Here is a 27,459-nt window from a genome sequence, read left to right on the forward strand (position 1 = left end):
GATAGTCCATGCTACTGCAAACGTCGTCGAACTGTTCGTGCAGACGGTTGTTGTCTTCCAAACGCCCCCATCTGTTGACACAGGGATCGTGACGTGGCTGCACGATCCGTTACAGCCATGCGGATAAGATGCCTGTTATCTCGACTGCTAGTGATACGAGGCCGTTGGGATCCAGCACGGCGTTCCATATTATCCTCCTGAACCCACCAATTCCATATTCTGCTAAGAGTAATTGGATCTCGACCAACGCGAGCAGCAATGTCGCGATACGATGAACCGCAATCGCGATAGGCTACAATCCGACCTTTATCAAAGTCGGAAACGTGATGGTACGCATTTCCCTTCTTTACACGAGGCGTCACAACGACGTTTCATCAGGCAATGCCGGTCAACTGCTGTTTGTGTATGAGAAATCGGTTGGAAACTTTCCTCATGTCAGCACGTTGTAGGTGTCGCCACTGGCGCCAACCTTGTGTGAATGCTCTGGAAAGCTAATCATTTGCATATCACAGCATGTTCTTCCTGTCGGTCAAATTTCGCGTCTGTAGCACGTAATCTTCGTGGTGTAGCAATTTTAATGGCCAGTAGCGTAATTCACCTCACCATGAACCATCGTCGAGACTAACGCGTCTGCACCGTATAGCACAGTTTTTCAGAAAAGGGAAACAGGCTATGGTGTGGTTAATTTTCTTTCGTATTATTGTCTTGGGTCCTCACCTAATGGCTACTCATAAGAGTACAATACTTCAGATCTTGACAAGCTTCTACACTGAAGAGCCAAAGAAAGTGGTACACCTGCTTAATATCGTGCAGGGCCCCCGCGAACATGCAGAAGAGCCGCAACACTACGTGGCATCGACTTGACTAATGTCTGAAGTGGTGCTGAAGAGAACCTACACCATGAATCCTGCGGGGCTGTTCATAAATCGGTAAGAGGACGAAGGGGTGGAGATATCTTCTGAACAACACATTGCAAGGCTTCACACATATGCTCAATAATGTTCGTGTCTGGGGAGTTTGGTGGCGACGGAAGTGTTTAAACTTATAAGAGTGTTCTTGAAGCCACTCTTTAGCAATTTTGGATATGTAAGGGGGTCGCTTAGTACTGCTGGAATTGCCAAAGTCCGTTGGAATGAACATAGGACATGTATGGATGCAAGCGATCAGACAGAATGCTTACGTACGTGTCACCTGTCAGAGTCGTATCCAGCCGTGTCAGAGATCCCATGCCACTCCACCTGCATACGCCCCACACCATTACAGAGCCTCCACCAGCTTGAACACTTCCCTGCTGACAGGCAGGATCCATTAATTCATGAGGTTGTCTCCTCACCCGTACACCTCCATCCGCTCGATACAATTTGAAACGAGACTCGTCAGACCAGACATTTTTCCAGTCATCAAGAGTCCAATGTCTATGTTGACGGGGGTCAGGCGAGATATAAAGCTTCGTGTCGTGCAGTCATCAAGGATACACGAGTGGGCGTTCGACTCTGAATGCCCATATCGATGATGTTTTGTTGAATGGTTCGCACCACGACACTTGTTGATGGCCCAGCATTGAAATATGCAGCATTTTGCGGAAGGGATGCATTTCTGGCACGTTGAACGATTCTCCTCAGTCATCATTGGTCCTGTTGTTGCAAGATCTTTCTCCGCCCGCCGCGATGTCGGATATTTGTTACTTTAGCAGATTCCTGATATTCACGGTATCTCGTGAAATGTTCGTACGGGAAAATCAGCACGTCATTGCTACCTCGAAGATGCTGTGTTTCACCGCTCGTGCGCCAACTGTAACACCATGTTCAAACTCACTTAAATGTTTGCTGCTAATGCAGCAGTAGTAACCGATATAACAACTGCGCCAAATACTTGTTGTCTTACATTATAGGCGTTGCCGATCGCAGCGCCGTATTCTTTCTTCTACATATGTCTGTATTTGAATACGCATGCCTATACCAGTTTCTGTAGCTCTTCAGTGTAAGTTCAGCTGAAGTGATCGGGTAAACCGACCATTGCCCGGAGAGTGTTATCTGTACTGGGGGACTTTGCTAGTGTATTCAATGCTTTTTTTTTTGTTAACTGGGCATTGCAATTGAAATTAATTGTTCTGTTTTGGGATATAGAACACCTTGCCTCGGCACGAAAGGGTTACCAACTATTTCACATGCTATACTGTGACGGCAACGTCAGTGTGTTTTATTAATCAAAATTCTCGTCAAGATCGGTAACGAATACGTAACGTTGTTCCCTAGCTGCCAATCTTTATCTTCCTCGTAAAAATGCATTCTTAGCACATACATAAAATGTCATCCAAATTCCCTGTGACGCATGTAAAATTTACGTAGTTGAGCCTATAACGGCTCGTATTCGTACCGTTTATTGCTTCACATCTTGTCTTTGCGGTACTGCCGTCCCGTTTCTTACTCGATTTACTATCGTCACTAAGTTGCTGGCTTGCCTGCCCGTGAGTGACAGCCGCTGCGCTTATCGATAAGAGCACTGTCGTACTATCTTTGGAGTGACCACCAGTATTTCCGGGTCGTCGTGTGTTGGAAGTGGAGTCGGCATGAGGCTCCAGTAAGGCCTGCATAGCCAGTACTCGCCGACCGCTGGTGTCAGACGTGCACTGTCCGGTGGAAGGAAACTTGAGCGAGAACGACCGTTCGTTGGTCCTCGGTCGGTCGCGTCATCGGGCGAGGTGTATTTGGTCTTCTGACCGCTTCTGGGCACCTTCACTTGGTCATCTTGCGGGGCTTGGGTCTGTTTCTTCCATGTGCAGATATGTCGTTGCTAATGGGCATGAGTTACCTCTGCATGGTTGGGTCCGAGCCAATGTCTTCAGGTTGTCGTGTGTCGGAGCTGCGAACGGACATCAAGGGATTCGGGACGGAGCAGCAGTGATGTCCGGACAGCCATGACTCGCCCGACAGTTGCCGACACACATGATTTGAGTGGTCACGACCTTGGTTGGTCATTCGGTCGGTCGTCTCATCGGACGACGTGTATTTGGACGCTGACCGCTTCTGGATTCTTCGTGTGTGTCGATTTGTGATTCGTTTTTGTTGTTCCACAATCACTGGTTTCAATGTCGTTTGAGTTGTTCGTAGAAGTGTTTTCGTGTAACCCTGTGTAGCTTGTGTGGTTTGACTGAGCTGCTATTTTAATGCTTTCTGCATGCTGCAGGCAGTTGGTCGGTTGCGACGCAGCAGCGAGAAAGTCTCCACAGTGTGAGGTCAGGCCGGGGCTGCTGGTGGCATACATGCATGGACGGAGTTGTGTGGCACCAGCTGTGAGAGCTGCAGAGTTCGTCGTCCATCGAGTTCAGTAATCAGTGAGCCTGTTATGAAACCTGAACTGCTCTGACATGTCTTTATTGATTGCTGGTTGTTGCTTCCTGGGCTGTTCCCACAAGCAGCAACATGATGTTGTGCTGGAGTTGGCAAAATTTTGCAGCCATCTTCCTGTTTGGTGTTTAACTTTGGAAATGATTACAATTTATTAGTGAAGTGCACCAGCAGTGTCTTCTGCCTTATGGCCATTAACATTCTGGTTACCTGCCCTGGTCGTTAACGTAGTTTTCCGGCAGTGTGTTTTTCTCACCGTGTTGATGCTGTCCGGCACGGCGTGTAGTCCGACAGCTTTATGTTGTTCTCCGGTTTTCATTGAGTGGTTATTGTGCCTTCATTGTGTTTAGACATCAATTATTAAGACATAGTTCTGCTGCAATCCTTGTCCTCGCTGACATTTTTGGTTGTCGTAGCATTGGTCGAGTGGAAGGGAATTGATTAGGTTGTTGGTTGGTTCTTCAGCCGTCCCTAGGGTGTGCTGCCATCTGATTGTTTAGTGTTACACTTGGCTGCCTGTCTCACCTAAACCGTTGTTAGAGTTTCCTCCCCAGGCCGACCGTTGGAACACATCTGAGCACCACTGTTCTGTTCTTGAGATTGTGATTTTCTTTGTCACAAGTACTGTGCCACGCCTTTAGCCGTGTACTAATTTCGTCTGTTCAATGTTCAGTACATGGCCTTCAGCCGAACCTTATGTAAAGTATTTTAGGATTAGGCCTTCAGCCGTGTTTCATTTAAAAATTTTGTTTGGTCTGTATTTAGGTCTTCAGTCGCGTTTGTTTTAAAATCTGACGCTTTCAGCCGTAATGTGTAAATTCCTGTCTGTAAGGTTTCTTTTTAATTATCTTGAATTCTTAAAATGGCCTTAAGCCATACTGTGTAAATGCTTATCTTGAGGTCTGTCTTTAATTATTTTGAATAATTGTTTGGGCCTTCAGCCATCAAGATGTTCCAAGTTTTCTCAAGGTGGCTTTCTGTTGTACTGTGTAAATGCTTGTCTTTAAAGGTTGCCCTTTATTACGTTGAAAAATTATTGGCCTTTCAGCCGAGGAATTAATTTAAATTTTCCGTCACGTGGCTTTTAGCCGAGATTTGTAAATGCTTGCCTTTTAAAGAATTTCCTTTGCTGATCTGAAATATTATTGGGGTCTTTTGCCGAAAAGATATTTTAATTTTACTTAAGACAGGCCTTCAGCCGTTTGTCTAAATTCTTGTGTTTTAAAAGGAATTCTTTAAACCTTATTATTATGACGTTACTTGGGCCCTCAGGCGTGAATTGATCTTTGTTGTTTTAAAGAGAAAACTGTGATTAACAGTAATTGATCTTGGCCCCTTTCCACAACCTGATACGCTCTTACCTGCGAAACTAGATTTCTATAGTTGATATGCAACTGTATCCTAGTTAATGCCACTAATGAAACTAATGCTCGTTATGTTCTTAGTACCATTAATTTTCAACCGGCTAAAAGGTTATTCACAGTAGCGTTCATGATATGCAATTGTTTCAGACATACCAACAGATGTACTAGGGGCGAAAGAGGTTCTCATTTGGGAATAAATGGAATGGGATTATCAACACCACTATGTACATGATGACGAAAACGAAAAACATTTCCTGAAAATCATGGGCCCGGAATTCTTCAACCCTGAATTTTAGCCGCTTTCCTGTACATTTCTTTTATTTACGTCATCGTCTCTTCCAAATCCAAACATATTATGAAATTGTATGTTTGTGTATGGGTGTATGTATGTATGTACGTATGTATGTATGTATGTACACTCCTGGAAATGTAAAAGAACACATTGACACCGGTGTGTCAGACACACCATACTTGCTCCGGACACTGCGAGAGGGCTGTACAAGCAATGATCACACGCCCGGCACAGCGGACACACCAGGAACCGCGGTGTTGGCCGTCGAATGGCGCTAGCTACGCAGCATTTGTGCGCCGCCGCCGTCAGTGTCAGCCAGTTTGCCGTGGCATACGGAGCTCCATCGCAGTCTTTAACACTGGTAGCATGCCGCGACAGCTTGGACGTGAACCGTATGTGCAGTTGACGGACTTTGAGCGAGGGCGTATAGTGGGCATGCGGGAGGCCGGGTGGACGTACCGTCGAATTGCTCAACACGTGGGGCGTGCGGTCTCCACAGTACATCGATGTTGTCGCCAGTGGTCGGCGGAAGGTGCACGTGCCCGTCGACCTGGGACCGTACCGCAGCGACGCACGGATGCACGCCAAGACCATAGGATCCTACGCAGTGCCGTAGGGGATCGCACCGCCACTTCCCAGCAAATTAGGGACACTGTTGCTCCTGGGATATCGGCGAGGATCATTCGCAACCGTCTCCATGAAGCTGGGCCACGGTCCCGCACACCGTTAGGCCGTCTTCCGCTCACGCCCCAACATCGTGCAGCCCGCCTCCAGTGGTGTCGCGACAGGCGTGAATGGAGGGACGAATGGAGACGTGTCGTCTTCAGCGATGAGAGTCGCTTCTGCCTTGGTGCCAATGATGGTCGTATGCGTGTTTGGCGCCGTGCAGGTGAGCGCCACAATCAGGACTGCATACGACCGAGGCACACAGGGCCAACACCCGGCATCATGGTGTGGGGAGCGATCTCCTACACTGGCCGTACACCACTGGTGATCGTCGAGGGGACACTGAATAGTGCACGGTACATCCAAACCGTCATCGAACCCATCGTTCTACCATTCCTAGACCGGCAAGGGATCTTGCTGTTCCAACAGGACAATGAACGTCCGCATGTATCCCGTGCCACCCAACGTGCTCTAGAAGGTGTAAGTCAACTACCCTGGCCAGCAATATCTCCGGATCTGTCCCCCATTGAGCATGTTTGGGACTGGATGAAGCGTCGTCTCACGCGGTCTGCACGTCCAGCACGAACGCTGGTCCAATTGAGGCGCCAGGTGGAAATGGCATGGCAAGCCGTTCCACACGACTACATCCAGCATCTCTACGATCGTCTCCATGGGAGAATAGCAGCCTGCATTGCTGCGAAAGGTGGATATACACTGTACTAGTGCCGACATTGTGCATGCTCTGTTGCCTGTGTCTATGTGCCTGTGGTTCTGTCAGTGTGATCATGTGATGTATCTGACCCCAGGAATGTGTCAATAAAGTTTCCCCTTCCTGGGACAATGAATTCACGGTGTTCTTATTTCAATTTCCAGGAGTGTATGTATGTATGCTCTACATCTCCTCCTAAACAACTTGAGAGTTTTCAAGCAACCTTGGTACACATAACCTTTACTGACAGGTAATGGTCGCTGTGAATGTAAGGATGACATGCCTAAAATAGTTCAGATGATATGTAGGCAATGACATGCGTGGAAAACTGCCGCGTTTTCCGTGAGATATAATGTATTACCTCTATTCTATTAAGTGTATCCGCAATCAATGTCGTAGACAGTACCCACATGTGACGCTAAATGCATCCACAAAATTTTATCATTGTATGACACATAGTTCAGGACATATAACTTCATAAACACTTAGATGCGCGAAAAGTTGCCCCAACATGCGTAACCGAGCGAGGTGGCGTAGTGATTACCACATTGGACTTGCATTCGGGAGGACGAAGGTTCAAACCCGCGTCCGGCCATCGTGATTTAGGTTTCCCGTGATTTCTCTAAATCGCTTCAGACAAGTGCTGGGATGGTTCCTTTGAAAGGTCACGGCCGGTTTCCTTTCCAAATCCGATGGGACTGATGACCCCGCTGTTCACTCCCCTCTCCCAAATTAACTAACCCACATGCTTGACGTTTGAATATATTACTCCTTTGCTACTATTTCTATTCACAACGTATTTCACAGACAGTATCAATATATGCCGTTGAATTTACTTACAGAAGTGCACCATTGTGCGACAAACAGTTGAAAAGATACGATGTCATAAACACTGACAAGAGTGAAAAATTGCCATAACATGCTAAAGTTTTAATAATTTTTTTCTCTACTACTAAGAGACTCTTGTAGTATAGTCAGATTAAGGTAATCTCTGACACCTTCTAGCACCTTTGACAGCCATCAACTGCGAAGTGCAAACGGCTGTAGGCAAGAACGTTTGTGGTCTGTAGGGGTTGTGATAGAGCCGTTTACAAAATCGCGTTGTAGACACGCGAAACAGCTGTGCACAGCCTACAGAAAGTGGCCAGGATTATTTTCTTATTCTGTATATTGTACTTATACGTTTGTACATTAGGTCTACGGATATTTCTTTGTACGACAGTTTCATAATTTCAAAGCTGTTTCTATGAACACACGGAAATGGAATTGTTTCGATAATTCACGACAAATAGAGTTAAATTTTTTTTCGTTTTCGTTTGTAATGGAAGACTGGTAAAGTGAATACCTGGCCATGATTCGTGGTGTTGTAGTTTCAGTGACCAAGAGTCTATTGCAGCTGTACAGCTACATCTTCGCCGCCATCTTTGGTGCGTAATCCATGTGCGGGAAACGTTTCAGTGATGGTCCCCTCGCCCTGCTGTTTCGAGCAAACAGCGAGAGCGAGCGGCGAGCAACAAGGTGGGAACGGCTGCTGCGAGAGATTTCTTCCGTCCGTGGCGGCCATCACGGCTAACGCCGCAGCCTGCGCCGCCGCCGCCGTCGCCGCCTCCGTCGTGTATCGCGCGCGCCCGCCGGGAAATGTCACGACGCAGATAGCCGGGCGTCGGGCGGGTTACGACCGCATCTGGACACTTCCGAGGCGCGCTGTTTCTCACCCAATGGCCGCTATTAAATAAATGCCCCCATCGGAAGGAAGGAAGGAAGGAAGGAAGCGGCCGATTTAGCCGGCAGCCGCGCCTCCACGGACTGCGCCAGCAAAGGGAGCCGTTGCTCTAGCACTACTTGCCGCCTGCCATCCTCCCTCACCCCATGGCCAGCCTGCTCCCGTCCGCGTACGCCAGCTCTGAATCACAATTCAGGGTGTCATACTATAAACTCCCTGATTTCAAAGAGCCAGGAAAAAAAACCACAGTAAATACAATGAAAAATGCACCACACCGAATAGCATCTCAAAGAATTCATTTATTTATCCTCAATACACCTCTACATGTTCAAATGTTTCAAATGTCTCTGAGCACTATGGGACTTAACTGCTGTGGTCATCAGTCCCCTACAACTTAGAACTACTTAAACCTAACTAACCTAAGGACATCACACACATCCATGCCCGAGGCAGGATTCGAACCTGCGACCGTAAAGGTCTCGCGGTTCCAGACTGTAGCGCCTAGAACCGCTCGGCCACTCCAGCCGGCCCTCTACATGTGAACCATTTGTAGCACGAAGATTATCGAGTCTATATTAAGTTTCCTGCCAAGTTCATTGTAACATTTCCTTTGTTATTGTTGCAATCGCATTAGTGATACAATGTCACAACGTAGGAATATCGGTCACTTTGGTCTCATACACGCGGTCCTCCACACGAAAGAAATTAATGTCGGGTGAACGTGGTGGCCAGGAAATGAGTCCTCCGCGTCCGATCCAAAGATTGGGAAATTTTCTATTCAGGAACTTGCGAACAGCTCTTGACCAATGCGGCGGAGCTCCATCTTGTTGAAAAACGATGTTGGGTTGCAAGTCTTGTATCTGAGGGTACACAAACTGCTCCAACATATCCAGATACAATGGCCCATTCACTGTTTGCTCCGCAAAGAAGAACGGTCGAACAATCCTGTCGCGCATTAGTTCGCACTAGACGTTTAGTTTAGGGCTATCACGAACAAGTCCAGTGACAACGCGCGGATTTTGCGAAGCCCATATCCGAACGTTATGTCTATTAACCCTTCCTTATATATGAAATATTGCCTCGTCTGAGAATAAAAATCTTTCCAGTAAGCTGGCATCCATATCAATACGTTGCAACATATTTGCAGTAGATTGCTGTCGGTGTGGTTTCCCGTTCGGCGACAGTTGTTGCCGAATTTTCACTTTGTAAACACACATACGAAGACACTAGTGAACTACATGATACAATGTTGATCGAGGTACTTCAAGTTGCCTAGATGCTTCATGAATTGAATTACGTGGACTTCTAAGAAAAGTTTGTCTGATATCCTCCACTGTTTCTTCTGAAACTCTGTAACGTGCACCGCCAGGATGTTTCAGAACATTTCTTGTTGCCAGAAACTTCCTACACCATTCCTTAATTGTTTTCACATCAGGTGGATCACATTCACACACAATATGATAATTTATTTGCACAGTAATCAGCGATTTTGTTTCTGCAAACCATACTACTGCGTGTGCGAGCTGCTGTGGAGTCGCCATTTTCACTTTATGGGACCCTGCTGTATCTCTGTGGTTTTATCTCTCCTGGATCCTTGAAATCAGGGAGGTTTAAGTGGGACACCCTGTATTGCCTCACCGCCTCTGTAGGTTGAGTCAGCGAGTGTCAACGGACTTAGGCGAACTACCGTTCATCATTACTCTGCTACGTCGACCCTGAAAAAGCGTTTGACGATGGCTGTTCTTGAACAACGATTACAGAACAGCAGATGAATAAGACTGCCACCCAGTTGTAATAAATGGTGGTTTTCAATTAACCTTAACCAAGGTTTCAACGGATTTAAACTCGTCTCCTCTAAAACAACAAAAAACAAACCTCACATTGGCAAACTGTCAGTAAAGCAATCTAACATCTCCACGTGAAATGTGTCGACAACGATCTTTAAATCCATTTGCATATGTCAAAGGCCCCTAAAATCGAGGGCTTGTCACACCAGTACAGTGATTCACGTAAAATGTCAGACCATGCTAAGAGCTACACGTTGACGGAAGATTCGATTTACTGATGTTACAAACCCTTGATTTTAGAGGCCTTAACTTTTACAAGTGGATGTGCGGATCGTTGCCGGCGCGTTTCATGTGTAGATATTAGATCGCTTTACTAACTGACAGTTTGCAAATGTGAAGTTTGTTTCTTATCCTTCTCCAGAAGAAGGGTTTAAATCCGTTGAAACCATGGTTAAGGTTAATTGAAAACCACCATTCATTGAATCTGGTTGGCGGTCTTATTCACTCGCGTTCGACAGTGTAAAATGGTGCAAGGTGTGAGAAAAGATCAGGAAAAAAGGCGTTTAGAAACTAACCGTGAACTGAGACAAGGCTGTACACTCTCGTGTATGATTTTCAACATAGCACTAGAGAAGGTAATACGGACAGCTCACATCGACACACAGGCACAATATATATCAGAATGGTCAAAGGTTCTTGGTTATGCAGATGATGGATATTACTGCAAGAACAGAACTAGCTGCTAAAGCGGCAAGGTGGCAGCAGCAATAAAAAAGAGACTGGAATTGAATACCAACAAAATAAAATATTTGCGAATAATACCATCAGAACTAAAAACAATGTAAAAAATTGACCAGGCGTAAACAGAATCTGTAAGTGAATCTGACTATCTGAGAACACTGGTAACATCACAGAATGATATTAGTGTGGAAATAAAGCGGCACATCCACCTGCCAAATAAATGATATTATTAGCTGGCCCCACAACTTAACATTAGAACGGCGGAGTTTCTGACTTCCTAAAACCGCGGAAAATGGTCATTTTGACCCCACATAAAATATATTCATATTTGACTTAAACAAGTGCTTTTTTTAGTGTTCGTTAATCCATACTTTACTTCTAGTAATCACAACAATTATTGACAAGTATAAATAATAATAATTAATTAATTTGAACGACAATGTATCATAGAAATTTATTGTTGCTACTACTAACAAGTCTCTTAACTATAGATTTTAATTTATTAACTATTCATACAACCTTCTAGACACATTTAGTATATTTGGTCCATTTTACTCTCACACGTGTTTTACAAACAACTCTGTATTACTTTTCACTCAGGTCATTTGAAGCTGCTAGACGCACTTAACACAGGTGATTTCTGTTTTACGTGCACATTTTCCGCACACGGCTTTGTGGCACTTTATACAGTTTTCGCTGGTTTTATAGCATTTGCAGAGGATGATTTGGCACTATCTCCGCTTTCTAGGTGATTTCAGTTCATATCCTCTTCCTTTGCCTGATGTTCTTGCTCTTTCATTCCCTTAAGTTCATTTTCCAGTTGAAGTATGAATTTCTTCCTATCCTTTTTCTTGTTCGTTACTGTGTTATAGATGACGCACGCATTTATTGCCGCCATGTCCTGTATGTTGTAGAAGACATGCATTGGCCATCTCCTACATGCAACCTTCGTAGTATGTTTACGGGTCATTTGATCAACCACTTCCACACGGTACTTCGCTGCAGTGTAGATCGTTGCCGTTTCAGGTTTTTTTCTTTCCTTCCTTGCTTGTTGCTACTTCAGCATGGAGCGTACTCATAAGAATAACGCTTTCATTCTTCTTTCTTTACTATTCAGTCACGGTGCAGACGGTGTTGCCTCTATTGTGGTGTATTGTAGTGGAGTGTATTTCAGCATTCGGCTTCCTTACTTCACCAGGTTTCCACGGCGGATCCATTAATCGTTCCAACTAATGAAGTTAGCAAGTTGAAGAGACGTCAAGAAGTTGTTCCTTCATTTACAAGTGGCTCCTTGAGATGCAGAACGACGTACTCTCCAAGTGGTTGATTCTCTCTATGCGTGTCCTCTTTGCTAGTTGTGGGAAAGCATTTCATACATACTTTGTCATTACATCAACAGCCAACCAGAATTTGAGTCGTCTGGTTTCTTGGACATCTGTTGAGTAAATCTACATCTTGCTTTGCTTGCTAACAGTTGCTCGTCAATGGTTACATTTTCTCCACGGTGGTAAGCGCGAATACTGTTTTCAATTAACTTTCCCCAAATTTCAGATACAAGAGCGAATTTTTTGGCTACCAACGTTCTCCCCGGGTTGATTTTTAATCGAAACAGAAATCGGAGAAGCTCCTGAAATATGTCCGTTGGCATAATGTCCTTGATAAAAGCAAGCCACCAAGAGTGTCACCAGAGATCATCCACAGACATACCTTTTGTGCACAATACACCGCTAACATATATGCGCAATACACCGCTAACATATATGCACAATACACCTCTAGCATATATGATTGCTGTCAGTTTCTCCAGTTCCTCAAGTGACACAGTCAAGTCATAGTCTTTTAGTACTTTTCAAGCATTTAATTCTGTGTATTTCTTCATGAGATGTAGCACTGCTTCATCAAAAATAAGATGGAGGACACTGATGACAGAGCTGTCTACTGGTTGGCAAGATTAAGTAGTGGGACCTCCTCTATCTTCCAGAACATTCATAGCTGACCACCTTCCAGAGGATCAATAATATCAAATCTCTCACACGATTCCATCCCTGGCAATCATCTTTGTAGACACTTCCAACTGTACCTGCTGTGGTGAAAGAGGTGATGATTGACGTATATCAGCATCTGAATCCTCTTCCATTAATCGCTCCTCGTTTCCAATGTCTTCATCTTCACTTGCGTCAGGTACATAATCATCATCATTATCAGTGAAGTCAGTTTCCGATTCAGCTTCGGAATTCTCTAAGCGATGTAAAACAACTTTATCAGGAAGTCCACGCTGACGAGACATGTTCGAAAACGTGTTTCGCGGACAGTGACTGCCTGGGTGGCACAACATAAGCTGTGGCGTACTGGAATGTACATGTGACAACTTGCAACAATGAAGAGCAACTGCTCTGCGTTACTGCTTACTGTTACCATCCTATTGCTGGATAATTTACTTACATTCAGAAGAGATTTTACAATTGGGTCGAACTGATCCCTTCCGCCGTTCTAGGTATACTGAATGAGATGGTGGAGAAAATTAAAACATTTTATTAATAATAAAACATCTTCAGAAAGATGAGAAAAAAATAGGAAGAACCATATAATTTCACTAATGAAGTAAATAAATTGGATATGACAATGAACGAAAAACGTGTGACAGAGGTCATTTTGAACCTTTCCGCTGTTATAGTGTTAAATTCAGAAATCTGTTCAGAAGAACAAAGTGTCAACTGTATAAAACTTTAATACGTCCAGTATTGACATATGACTCAGAAACATGAACTATGACACAACATTATGAAGAGCTAACAGCATATTTTGAACGAACGATTTAACGCAACAGCTATGGGTTGATTACTGAAGATGGAACACGCCGTAGACGATATAATTTAGATCTTTACAGACTTTATAAAGATATTGAAATCATTATGTTCATCTAAATAAACCGCCTGAAACGCTTCTGCCATGTTTTCCGCATGCAGGATGAGAACCCGACGAAAACGGCGCTGCTGCAAAACCCTGTAGGACGAAGAAGCAGAGGAAGACAAGGACTTCGATGCTTGAATGATATATAAGTTTCAAAAATTATTGGTGTCACGGGATGGAGGCGCAAGACGTTGAACAGGGGCGAATGGAATGCTGTCCTTGACCAGGCCCAGGTCCATCAACGGCTGCAGAGCCAGGAAGAAGAAGAATGTAAACTGGTGCAAGATGTTGGAAAAACCTCAGAAAAGTAGGCGAAAGCTAATAAGGGTTGAGAAGGGTGTCAGAGGAAATTGTTACAGATAAGTGTATTTCTGTAACTCCAAAATACCGGGGTTGAAAGGACGGAAAGGTCTATGTTATGATAATAATTGTTAAAGGAGCCATCTTAAGTGGTATAGGAAGTTTTATTTCTTCACTGACGACTAGTGTCGGACGGCTCGTCTATTATGCTTGCATACACGACGAAGGAGCATTGCAGCGTACTTCCTCGCAACACAGGCACTGCAATTTCGTATCGTTGTCAATTCCAACGCATACCCACCATGTAAGTTTTGTGTTTCACGCAGACGTGCATTGCAGGGCACAAAAGATATCAACGTGACACGGTACAATGTAGCGCCAACACTAGCATCGCTGTATGTCAAAAAGTAACTCTCATAAAAAGGAGCACCTCCAGCGACCACGTAAGCTACGCCAGAGACCGCTAGCAGCCGCATGCGTCAAAGGATTGACGCTATTTATTGTAATACAAATGCGGTCTACACATTTATTGATAAAATACGATTTTAACACGTTGCGAAAAGTCTACTTAACAAATCGTTATAAACATGTCTAACATTCTGCGTTGTGTCTGTTCTATGTCGTGTCTCCCTACCACTTTCGCGCAACGACGCTCTGAGCGTGTTTTTTAGGGAATTGACTAGTTTGAAACTGGGACCTGTTGCTGGTAAGGAGACGCCAGACCACACATGACATGTAGAATTCAGAAGAGTTCAGTGAGACTAGCGATGATATAACCAAATACTTAATGATTTCAGCGTCATCTCCACTGCACTCCCTCTAAAAGAATCTTAATACTAACTAAATTTAGTGGAAGTGGTTCAAGGCTTTCCTATTTTTAATTGTCTGGTAAAATAACGTCGAAAAAACAGTTAAGTTTACCATTGAAAATTTTATTCTACTCACAAAACATCGTTTATAAATTGCACTATTGATAAAAGGAAATGTTTTAATACAGGATGGTAAAAACCAACTGCGTTCAACAAAAATGTGAACGAATACTCCCTGTGTGGGTTTCTACAATGGATCGAAGGATGACCTATGCCATATCACATCTATAATCTAGGTTTAAATTAAGTTTCACAAAAGAGAAAACTATCAAAATGGTCTACAGTGACCCTCAATTATCTTTAATTACTTATCTAATTTGTCGTAAATTACAGTGGCTGATGTGGCTTCTCAATAACTATATAACAGAAAAATTATCGCGTTTCAGATTTTTACTTCAAGTGGCAAATGTGAACACCATGAGCTTTAATTGACGATCGCCAGTAGTATTACACAAAAAGGGGCTGTAACAGATGAGACTCCTGCAGTTTTGAGTGAAGCTTTATGCGCTGTTACGCGGCATCGCGTGCGTTCATTACCTTGTCGGTGTTCGTCAGGGGGCGACGGGCAGCACAGCTCCGCTCACCTCGCCGTCTCGGAAGCAACTCTCTCCTAACTTCTCCTTACTACAATTTACCGAAGTTGGTTTAAAAAAAACTATCTGGCTGTGTTTTCATCTGACCAATCAGGGTCTCAATGTTAACCTTAAGCTCCGCATACAAAAATTCTGTCTATCCAATGAGAAACATTATTGTTTTCGTGGTGGGGCAATGGTTTTTAAAGTTTGCAACGTAACAGACACGCGAAAAAGTCTCACTCTAAAACTTGCGGCTGGTGTGGTCCTTTTAGCGTTATCGTAAGATCTATACTGTTCTTCTGGAGAGCTCTATCTTTCAACATGGGCTGGGCGGTGGTCCGGACGTAACAGAGATGCGAAGAAGTCTCACGCTAAAACTTGCGGGTGGTGTGGTCCTAGCGGTTAGCTGGCGACGTGGGTGTCCGTCCGTCCCTTATCGTAGGGCCTTCCAGCTTAACACAGTTCTGCTCTCGGCTTCTGTTCTCGTTTCTCCCCTCGGAACTGCGTGTGTCTCACGGTGGGAAGGTATGACATGCATTTAGGCATTCTTGTGTTAGTCTGTGGTATTCCATTTGCTCACTCGTTACTCGTATTACTTTGGTTAATTTAATGTCACGATTTATTCCGAGCTATGTGACATACTACTGGATTTGCTTATCATGTCAGGGTTTTCATGGAAGGTGTTGGGTTTGCCTGACACCTTACACATGAATATAAGAAGCACATCAGGTACTATGACACCTCACAGGGCTTACTGGGATTTTATTACACCTTCGTTTCTGTGTATTGTAACACCTACTGTATTTTGTTCTACATAATGTTTGATAATAGACAAGTCGTACGAAACTAGTCATCATAAAATTGCCTACGCAACTTAAGACGGTTCGTTAAACAATTACAGTAATAAATTTATTTGCCAGGAATACCGCACATGATTTTATTGATAATTACTTTAACAGGCTCAAAAAAAAAATTTTTTATGATATAACATCACTAATTAAGAAATTTAAAGCACTCATGAAAATTTCAAAAACAGTTACTACGACGATGGCTATCAAATGAACAAGAAGGCACTGCAAATTCCCGTAACAGTTACACAAGGAAAGGTATGAAGGAAAAAATATTTTAAAAGACAGCTTCAGTTAAACGTACAATTACTAAGGTTTGCACAGAAGTTAACTTGCTACGTTGAAAAATTATGTAGTGAATGTGAGAAATAAATACAAAAAACCTAGTGAACCGCGCTATTTTAGGGAAACATATCAGCGGTACCAAATAACTCGGCGAAATATCGAGTTGCAACAGGTTGCACTCAAAAGGCCTTAACTAAGGTCGAATAGTGATATTATTTTTTTTTCTTTAACCTCAACGGTGTTCAGAACCCAGACACCATAGATTGCTTTTGCCTTGTTACAGATAATACAGAAAATTGACTCAAATACATGGATCACGGCCAATAGCCTTTCTCGAGCTTATTCGCTCTTGTGACATGGAAGTGACAGCGACTTTGATGATCAGCCAGCAAGGTATTTAAGTCAATAGTAATTATAAAGCCAGAGAACAGAGACCATCACTACAACATTGCTTACAATGCAATTTATCGCGGCGACATCACATTCCACTTTCGTAAGAGACGCAGACCAATGTTAATAAAGCCGGATTGCCTTCCTACGTGGATGCGAAGTCGACATGCGATCTCACACACTGTTACCGCCCGAGCTTTCTTCCAGTGTTGTGACCAGCCAGTGGGCACGAGGAAAACTGGTCATACTCGCTGTAGTCATAGACTTCCTTTTGCTAATTGGCGGAGACCCTTAAATCGCCTTCACAGCCAATTCCCCCTCTCGACAGGCGAGAGAAGTTACACACCCTCTTAGCACAGATGAACTAGCTTAGTGATTATCGATAGGGAACTCACGCGGGACAGAAGGGAAATAAGGGTAATACAGGGACAAAAAACGAAATGGTAGGAATGGTAAACCAAAACAAAAATTTAGTATTTCACCGCTATTGTTCAATTAATATTTCGAAGAAGCGCTGTCGGAAATAAGGGTTCAGGAATGGGATTACAATCAATAATTCGAAGCAATGCTGGAAATGAAAGAGAGGTTCAGAGACAGGATTAATATTAAGAGTGAAAGGATATAAATGATAACATCTGCTGATTACGTTCCTATTCTCAGTATTCAAAGAAAATAAGGCGGAAGGCATAAATTATTACTGAAGTCGTTTGGGAGGAGGAGGGGGGGAGGGGGGGAAGGGCAGTGGTAACCAAAGAACTATATGAGTTGGTATGTAGAGTATATCGTTCTGGCGACATATCATCAGACTTTCAGAAAAATATGTTGCGTATTATCCCAAACAGAACAAGGGCAGACGAGAACTGTCGCACAATCAGCTTATCTCACGCATCCAAGTTACTGACACGAATGATATACAGAAGAATGGAACAGAAAGCCAAGGATCTCGTAGATGATGATCGCTTTGCTTTTAGGAAAGGTAAAGACGCCAGAGAGGCAGTTGTGACACTGCGTTTGATAATGCATGCTAGATTTAAACCCAATGAAGATACATTCGTAGGATCTGTCGAACCGGAAAAAGCGTTTGACGCTGAAAGACAGTGGAAAATGCTGAAATTCTCAGGAAAAAAAGATATACGTAAGACATATCGAAATACCGGTAATACTCAGTATGTACAAGAAATTAGACGGAAAAATAAGAGAGGAAGAACAGGAACGAAGTGCTTGTACTAGAAAGATATAAAAAAGAGGTGCAGTTTCTCGCTTCTATCGTTCAATCTTTATATCGAAGAAGCAATGATGAATATACAAGGAAGGTTCAGAAATGGGATTAAAACTCATGGAGAACAAGTGGGAATGATATTCGATTATGAAATTGCTGTCCTCTTGTCAGCAGCACCTGCTGAATGGAATGCACAATTAATGCTTTGAGCATAAACCGAAGAAATACGAACTAATGAGGAAAAGCAGAGACGAGATAAGTGATAAACTTAACATCAAAACTGAGGATGACGAAGTAGACGAACTGAAGGAATTCTGCTGCTGTGGAATCAAAGTGCAATAAAGCTTGCGTTCCTGGTCAACAGAAGTTTATTGGTGTCAAACATCGTCATTAATTTGAGGAACAAAGTTCTGGGGAGTAAAGTTCGGAGTACGGTATTACATAAAGTGAAACAAGAACGGTGAGAAAGTCGGGAAAAAAGAGGATCGAAGCGTTTCAAGTTGTGGTGCTATAGAAAGGTGTTGCAAATTAGGGGGACTGTTAAACAATGAGAGGTTCCCAGCAGTATCGGTGAGGAACTCTTTGACAAGAAGAGGCGACAGTATTGTGGGATGTATGTTAAGACCCCTGGAAATAGCCTCCATGGTATTGCAGAGAGTAAAAACTGTACTGGGAGGCAGAGTTTGGAATACATCAAACAAATAATGGACCACTTTGGATGTAATTGCTGCTCAGATATGAAGTCTATGATATATGAGAGAATCGACACAAGCTACATCAGATCAATCAGAATACTGATGACAACATACAAAAAGAAAACAAAAACATGAACTGCGGGACATATTGAAGTGTATCTAAAAAGCTGCAGACCGACAGTTGATGAAAGCTTCGCGGATATAACTAAACCTCATCATTTGTATTTAGCCCTTTATTTTTAGGTCACTACCTGTTTCATGGCGCTAAGAGCCACGACTTTACATGAATGTATAGTTAAAGCATTAGCTAAAATGCTCGGAACTTGGTACTCAACATCCACTGCCCGTCAACACAAAACACCGTTAAAACGTGATACTTCATTGAATAAACAGGCGGATGCATGGATCACAAACCAATGCGGTGTTTTATTCAGTGACATACCGCCTTTTAGAGGTGTTTTACCTTGACGGACAACGAATGTTTCCTATCTCTAATGTCTTAGCTATATGTTCACCTAAAGTTGTTGCACTTAGTACCTTGAGAATAGCAGTGATCTGAAAATGAAGCACTAAACACAACCGAAGCGGTTTATTAATACTCATAGCTGTGGTTGCGTTCTCTCTCGCTTGTCATTTGATGAAAACCGTGTGAGGTGGCGCAGTGGCTAGCACACTGGACTTGCATTCGGGAGGACCACGTTTCAAACCCGCGTCCAGCCGACCTGATTTAGGTTTGCCGAGATTTCCCTAAATCGCTCCAGGTACATGCCGGGATGAGTCCATTGAAAGGACACGGCCGACTTCCTTTCCCAGCCTTGAATCGCTACGAGATTCTGCTCCTTCTCTAATGACCTATATCGACTGGACATTAAGCCCTAATCTTCATTCCTTTTTTTTCATTTGCATCAGCACATTAGGCAGTATATAAACACAATGGTATCATGTCCCACAAAATTAAGTCTTCGCAACTTGATTAAATTACTTCCGATCAAACACATATAATTGAATAATATACGCAATAATTATAAGTAGATTATTTTGAAAGTACTTCTGTTAGCTCATATATTACAGGCAGGTTAATCTTCTAGTATATTAGTAGGTTATTTTTTATTATGTTAATACTTTCTTCTACTGGGATAGTAGAATAAACGTTAACATTATCTAATGAGCAAATCTAGCTGTCGACGGTATGTGGATGTCTTAGATGTGCTCTGTGAGGTCAGCTGTGTTGCTGATTGTATAATGTTCGTGACCGTATAACTGGCTTCGAACTTGCGATAAGTGGAAAGGAGATATTTCATTTGCTCGTTTGTACTATATGCTTGGCTACTTATTGACTTTACCACTGGACATATAAACCATTAACATAATTTAAAAAACGAAAACATGAAAATCCTAAGCTATCTGAAATATATGAGTTAATAGAAATTCTCACACTTCTACTGTATCATAATTATTTAGCTTTTATTAGAGAAGTCTATAAAAAAATGACTGACTTGCTGTTGTTTCAATTATAGGCCTTACAGCGTTGCAGCCACGATTCTCAAAATGTAAATTTTCGACAAAATACCTTGAAGTTTTTTATATTTAATGATACAGGTTTTCTGCTGGCTTTTTACTTTTGACACAGCCTAGCTGTATAGCAGTTTTAGCACTTGATAATGGGATCACAAACTCCTGAAATATGGTGTGGTAAATATGTCACACATTCGACAAATTGAGTGACGTTTTTCGCACGCCTTCTTTACAAAGGCTTTTACCGTAATATGCACTCAGTCAACATAATTCGCGTACTAGTCATGTTTCGTAGCATCTTGCTTCGCATTCATCCGAGTGATTACTACTTCATTGGTTATATTCATTTCCCGGTAATCTAATTTCGTTTACTTTGTGAGTTATTATTAGCGATTTTATTTGTGTAAACTACTACTAGCAATTTTCTTGTCACATCCTGGAAGTCTCACCCAAGTGTGATCATAATTTAGAAATTATCTATAATGAGATGATTGACATCATTTGTGATTTTTTACAGTTCCAACATTAAATTGGCGTAAAGGACCAACAGTTCAATTTATTTTTACATATTTAGTTTATCAACGTATTGCAGTACTGCACTCTGTGTACGCAATACTGGAAAGCTATTTGCATGTTTTACATTTTGTGTTGGCTTCTGATTCAGGCAATGGTTTGGAAATGAACGCAAAGGTTCGAAACCGGTCGCCATTAAAGATTAGATGCAACTGTGAAGGAAAACCAAAAAAACAAAAAAATAAAAAATCAGATTTTCTGTGTAATTGCAATATCGCACATTTTAATTTCAAAATCCTGCGCAAACACGGTAACTTCTTCTGCATCACGACAAAAGAGGTGTTAAGTTGTTTAGCCTCTGATAAGTGTACTGAATTAAACAGATTCACATGCGCGTAAGGAAAACGGCTGTCCTATTGTGCGCCGGAAACTCCACGAGGGTTAGCTGTGCGGCGCCGTTCGTCAATAGCATCAGACAAAGGGCCATGGCGTTGTCGGTCTGCGCAGCCCGGCCGGTGGAACGCATTCCGGCGATAATTGCGCATCGTACACGCGCCCTCTGTCAGGAACAGCGTCGCCGAGAAATTTAGGAGCGCACTACACAAATCCGGCCGCGAACGCTTTGACTGCCAGCTTGATCTATTCCTGGGCGAAGCTAGCCCTGCTCTAGCTGTTTGTGTATTACTTCCACTAGACGTGTTACTTTGACATCATGTTATATCAGTAGTTTACTGTTTTAGGTCATGATGATGATACCTATCACGCTTGTTTTGATTGATCTCCATACGCGTTTGCAAGCAGATTGTAAGACATTTAGAATTTAAAATTAATTTTACAGCTCTTGCGAAAACACGGAACATTTCCACCGTTCACGAAAGTGTCAAACAACCTATTCAATGTCCTTGTCCTCTGCTGGAATCTCTTGTAGTTAAAAACACCGAAAAATGAGAAACGAGGAATTACGCAGGTTGACCTCGAACTCCATGAAAAACAAAATTTGGTATTTGTTGAGTAATAGGCCTATTTTCTGGGTGTTTTGGCTGAATTGAAGCGTCGCTGGAGCAACGATGGGTAAGAAGTTACTGCAAAATGTGCAGATTAATTATTCCCATTATTCCAACTTTCCAGTTGGGTAACTGGAGTCATATACTCCTATGTCGCGGAATATTTGTTGCAGATCTATGGAACATGTTTTATGCTCAAGAATTATAAAGTTTTTGGAAAACAAAAACTCTATAAATATCAGGATTGTTTCGGCAAACAGAGATCCGGCGAAACCCTTCTCGCTTAGTAGCCAATGAGATCTAGAGCGCCGTAGACACAGTCATTCTTTGACTTCTTCCCTTTCTTTATCCCAGACTGTCGTTTAGTGTAACAAATACGAGCTTAACGTCTATCGGACTGGATTTGTGATTGCATTCTGGAATTTCTTGCTGAAGTCAACATTTTATTCCTAAAGGTACAAGTCTGAAAATGTAATTACGTGTGGATGCGAAAAAGGACTGTCACTGTTCACAACTGAGCTCTATCCATATTATAAAAATGAATGTACATACGAGGGTTATCTAGACAGTAAGTTCCGATTGGTCTCAAAATGTATACCACAGTTGTGAGCGCACTGTGAGCGAGTAAAGGTGCCTAGAACAACGATGTCTCCCGGCAAGTAGGAGGGTCCGCTAATGAATGCAGCCCAACTGACACAACTGCCACGCACTTCCTTCTTCATGACAATTCTCAGCAGCACTCTACAGAGGCAGTGAAGACGCTCCTGAAGCCTTTTCGATGGGAAGAGTTCGATCACCCACAACACAGCCCTAACTGGCTGGTGCTGAGTATCATCTCTGTTCACATGTGTAAGGTGTCAGGCAAACCCAACACCTTCCATGAAAACCCTGACATGATAAGCAAATCCAGTAGTATGTCACATAGCTCCGAACAAATCGTGGCATTAAATTAACCAAAGTAATACGAGTAACGAGTGAGCAAATGGAATACCACAGACTAACACAAGAATGCCTAAATGCATGTCATACCTTCCCACCGTGAGACAGACGCAGTTCCGAGGGGAGAAACCAGAACAGAAGCCGAGAGCAGAACCGTGCTAAGCTGGAAGGGCCTACGATAAGGGGCGGATGGACACCCACGTCGCCAGCTAACCGCTAGGACCACCCCAGCTGCAAGTTTTAGCGTGAGACTTCTTCGCGTCTCTGTTACGTCAGGACCACCCCCCAGCCCATGTTGAAAGATAGAGCTCTCCAGAAGAACAGTATAGATCTTACGATAACGCTAAAAGGACCACACCAGCCGCAAGTTTTAGAGTGAGACTTTTTCGCGTGTCTGTTACGTTGCAAACTTTCAAAACCATTGCCCCACCACGAAAACAATAATGTTTCTCATTGGATAGACAGAATTTTTGTATGCGGAGCTTAAGGTTAACATTGAGACCCTGATTGGTCAGATGAAAACACAGCCAGATAGTTTTTTTTAAACCAACTTCGGTAAATTGTAGTAAGGAGAAGTTAGGAGAGAGTTAGGAGAGAGTTGCTTCCGAGAGGGCGAGCTGGACGGAGCTGCGCCTGCCGCCGCCCCCTGACGAACACCGACAAGGTAATGAACGCACGCAATGCCGCATAACAGCGCATAAAGCTTCACTCAGAACTGCAGAAGTCTCATCTGTTACACCCCCTTTTTTTTTTGCGTAATACTAGTGTCGACCGTCAATTAAAGCTCATGCTATTCACATTTGCTACGTAAGTTAAAATCTGACACTCAATGATTTTTCTGTTATATAATTATTGAGAAGCCACATTAGCCACTGTAATTTACGACAAATTAGATAAGTAGTTAAAGATGATTGAGGGTCACTGTAGACCATTTTGATAGTTTTCTCTTTTGTGAAACTTAATTTAAACCTAGATTATAGATGTGATATGGCATAGGTCATCCTTCAATCCATTGTAGAACTTGGAAACCCATTCAGGGAATATTCGTTCACATTTTTGTTGAACGCAGTTGGTTTTTACCATCCTGTATTAAAACATTTCCTTTTATCAGTAGTGCAATTTATAAACAATGTTTTGTGAGTAGAATAAAATTTCCAATGGTAAACTTAACTGCTTTTTCGACGTTATTTTACCAGCTAACTAAAAATAGGAAAGCCGTGAACCCCTTCCGCTAAATTTAGTTAGTATTAAGATTCTTTTACAGGGAGTGCAGTGGAGCTGACGTTGAAATCATTAAGTATTTGGTTATATCATCGCTAGTCGCACTGAACTCTTCTGAACTCTACATGTCATGTGTGGTCTGGCGTCTCCTTACCAGCAACAGGTCCCAGGTTCAAACTAGTCAATTTCCTAAAAAACACGCTCAGAACGTCGTTGCGCGAAAGTGGTAGGGAGACACGATATAGAACACACAGACACCACGCAGAATGTTAGACATGAAACGCTGGATGCGAACGCAGCACTTGGGGGCAGGCTACGCGCTACAGAGAATTATCGAAAAGCACAGGCGGCTGCCTTCTATGACGATGGTGTTGGAAATTTGGTATAACGTTCCAACAAATGTCTAAGTCGGAGCGGCGACTATGTAGAGATCCGGAAAGTGTAACTAACTCTTGCAAATAAATTGTTTCACTGTGGTGTTTAGCGATCGATCGGAAATTACTTTCTGGACAACCCTCGTATGTATGTTCGTATGTTCGAATATGAATGTACGTTCCACATTTCCTCCTAAACCAATAGACCAAACTTGGTTCACATATCACCTGCTGTCCGGAAAGAAACACTGTGTGGGAAAGAACCATCTATCAAAGGAGTGGGGGTGGGGCTGAAAAAGAAGTGTAGCCCACAATGCACGAATATCCAGACTTCACTCATCCTATATTTAAGAGTGACAGCATTTACTGACTTGCATGAAACTTTAGACGTAATTTCAAAGCGTTACAAAACTTTTTCACGCTGATAATTCCCACAAAATGATGAAAGGAAAAAAATTATCCCTTACTACAGTTTCGTTGTTCATGTAGAAAACTGCTGCATCAGGCATAACTTTTCCATTTGTTACTTCTTTACTACTAATTATATTCGCCACAAATTTTTCGGACAGCATTCTCATGTTCAACTGAATGTACTTGCAAAATTGTATCACCGTTCAGGAGATATGACGTCATAAACACCGAGATGCGTGAAAAACTGCCGCGTCATGCATGACGTCTTAATTTGTTACTTCTTTAGTGCTAAAGCTATTCACAACGAATTTCCTAGACAGTATCCACATATGGCGCTGAATGTGTGTACAAAACTATGACATTGTATGAGACATAGTTCAGGAGATACGACGTCATCAACTTTGAGCTGCTTGAGAACGAAAGCAGAGTGAACTTCGTTAGAGATACAGGCGAAATATGCTTACAAATACGTGTAAAATTATTAAATACATGTGGAATATGTGTGACATGTATGCATGCGAGCAAAGCCACGGGTAAAATTTCGTCTTAAACCACTAAATTAATTTCAAGCAAACTTGGTACACGTGTTACCTAGATCTGCAGAGAAATACTGTGCGGTAAGAGACACCAACCTTCTGTTGGGGTGCAGGTAATAAAGCGAAGAGGAAAGGGGAGAGGAGGTGATGTACAGACAGAGATATGGAAGGAGATGGACACAAATATGGGGGAGGAGGAGATAGAGAGGGAGGAGAGGAAATGGACAGAGAAGAGGAAGAGGAGGTTATGGACAGAGAGCGGGGAGGAGGAAATACACAGAGAAGGAATGTGGACCAGAGAGGATGGAGGAAGGATAGATGGACAGACAGAGGACTAGGAGGAGATACACAAAGAGTGAGGGAGGAGGAGAGGGACAGAGAGAGAGGGGAGAGGAGCAGGTGAATGGAGGAGACAAGAGCAGATTGAAGGATGGACAGCTAGACGGGGAAGTAGCAGACGGACAGAGAGAGGCCACAAGGACATGGTGGGAGAAAGGCAGAGAGCATGACGCAGGTGATGGACTGAGAGAGGGGGATGGAGAAGGAATAATAGAATAGGAATAAATACATATCCGGGCAACGCGGGGAACTCAGCTCGTTAATAATGTAGTGGATAAGGGTGGGGGCTCCGTAAGGCTATTTGTAAATGGTGTTGTTTACAGAATCATTGCAAAACCAGAAGACTGTATCGAAATGCAGGAAAATCGTGGAAGATGGACAACTAGATCAGTGACACTTAACATAAATATATGTGAAGTATAGTACACAAGTGTGATCCATTAAGCTGTTGGTCACGAGTCACGTAGGAATAATCATCCGGAATGAACTGAACTGAAATGACCACATGGAGCAAATTTCAAGGAAATACGACGAGAAGCTGGGACTCATTGGAATAGTCTTAAGGAAATGTAAGTCTTTCACGAAGGAAGTGGGTTAACAAAATATGAGATTTATTTTTGTCTGTGGTTCATCAGTTCAGAATACTTACCAAATTGGATGGTTAGAAGTGTTAAGGAAGACCCAGCTAAGAGCTCCACGCTCCACCACGCCATCGTTTAGCCAGAGCGAGAATTTTACGGAGCTGGAAGCCACTGCAAGAGAGGCGTTTTGGAACAGCGGTAAAGTTCACTGCTAAATTTTGAGACTGTAGGTTGAAGAAGAGCTGGTCAATATATTACTTCCTCACACATACGTCTCATGTAATGACAACAACGAGAAAATAAGTGAAATGTGAGCAGAAACATAGATTAATCGACGATCATTCTTCCCACGTACCAGTCGTGAATGAAACGTGGAAGGAGAGGAAAGATAAACGCATCAGAAGTACGCTCCGCCAACAGCCGTAAGGTGGCTTCAGGAGCGTACAGGAACTGGACAAAAATATGAAAATACTGCGAGAAATGCATCTTTGAACATTAATGCAGATTCTAGCCACGAGTGCAGGTTTCACCGTTGTATTTGACTACGAGCGGTATTTGTGCAATGTCCTCAATATGTTGAAAGTGTCATCCATAGGCCGAAAAGCGTTCCGTCCGGTTATGTGCATTATGTCGGGGCTGAGTGAATTCTGACGTTGGCAAATTGTTGGTATTCGTGTGGTTATTGCTTCTCTAACAAAGGTAACTAAACCGTATGGTGTTGCAAGAGGCACCATATACACTACTGGCCATTAAAATTGCTACACCAAGAAGAAATGCAGATGATAAACGGGTATTAATTGGACAAATATATTGTACCAGAACTGACATGTCATTACATTTTCACGCAATTTGGGTGCGTAGGTCGTGAGAAATCAGTACCCAGAACCACCACCTCTGGCCATAATAACGGCCTTGATACGCCTGGGCATTGAGTCAAACAGAGCTTGGATGACGTGTACAGGTACAGCTGGCCATGCAGCTTCAAGACGATACAACAGTTCATCAAAAGTAGTGACTGGCGTATTGTGATGAGCCAGTTACTCGGCCACCATTGACCAGACGTTTTCAATTGGTGAGAGATCTGGTGAATGTGCTGGCCAGGGCAACAGTCGAACATTTTCTGTAGCCGGAAAGGCCCGTACAGGACCTGCAACATACGGTCGTGCATTATCCTGCTGAAATGTAGGGTTTCGAAGGGATCGAATGAAGGGTAGAGCCACGGGTCGTAACACATCTGAAATGTAACGTCCACTGTTCAAAGCGCCGTCAATGCGAACAAGAGGTGACCGAGACGTGTAACCAATGG

The 27,459-nt window shown here is 43.0% G+C and overlaps 1 protein-coding gene across 1 annotated transcript in view; it reads left to right on the plus strand.

Moving 5' to 3' along the window:
• Nucleotides 1–7,838: 7,838 nt before the first annotated feature.
• The window catches only part of LOC126413116 (tetraspanin-2A), a 316,413-nt gene continuing 296,792 nt past the window's right edge, over nucleotides 7,839–27,459 (plus strand). The window contains exon 1 of the mRNA XM_050083007.1: nucleotides 7,839–8,045. Within this exon, the coding sequence (XP_049938964.1) occupies nucleotides 7,839–8,045 (207 nt within the window). The remainder of the gene's footprint in view (nucleotides 8,046–27,459) is intronic.

Source organism: Schistocerca serialis, chromosome 7 (assembly GCF_023864345.2).
Source record: "Schistocerca serialis cubense isolate TAMUIC-IGC-003099 chromosome 7, iqSchSeri2.2, whole genome shotgun sequence".
Lineage (NCBI taxonomy): Eukaryota > Metazoa > Arthropoda > Insecta > Orthoptera > Acrididae > Schistocerca > Schistocerca serialis.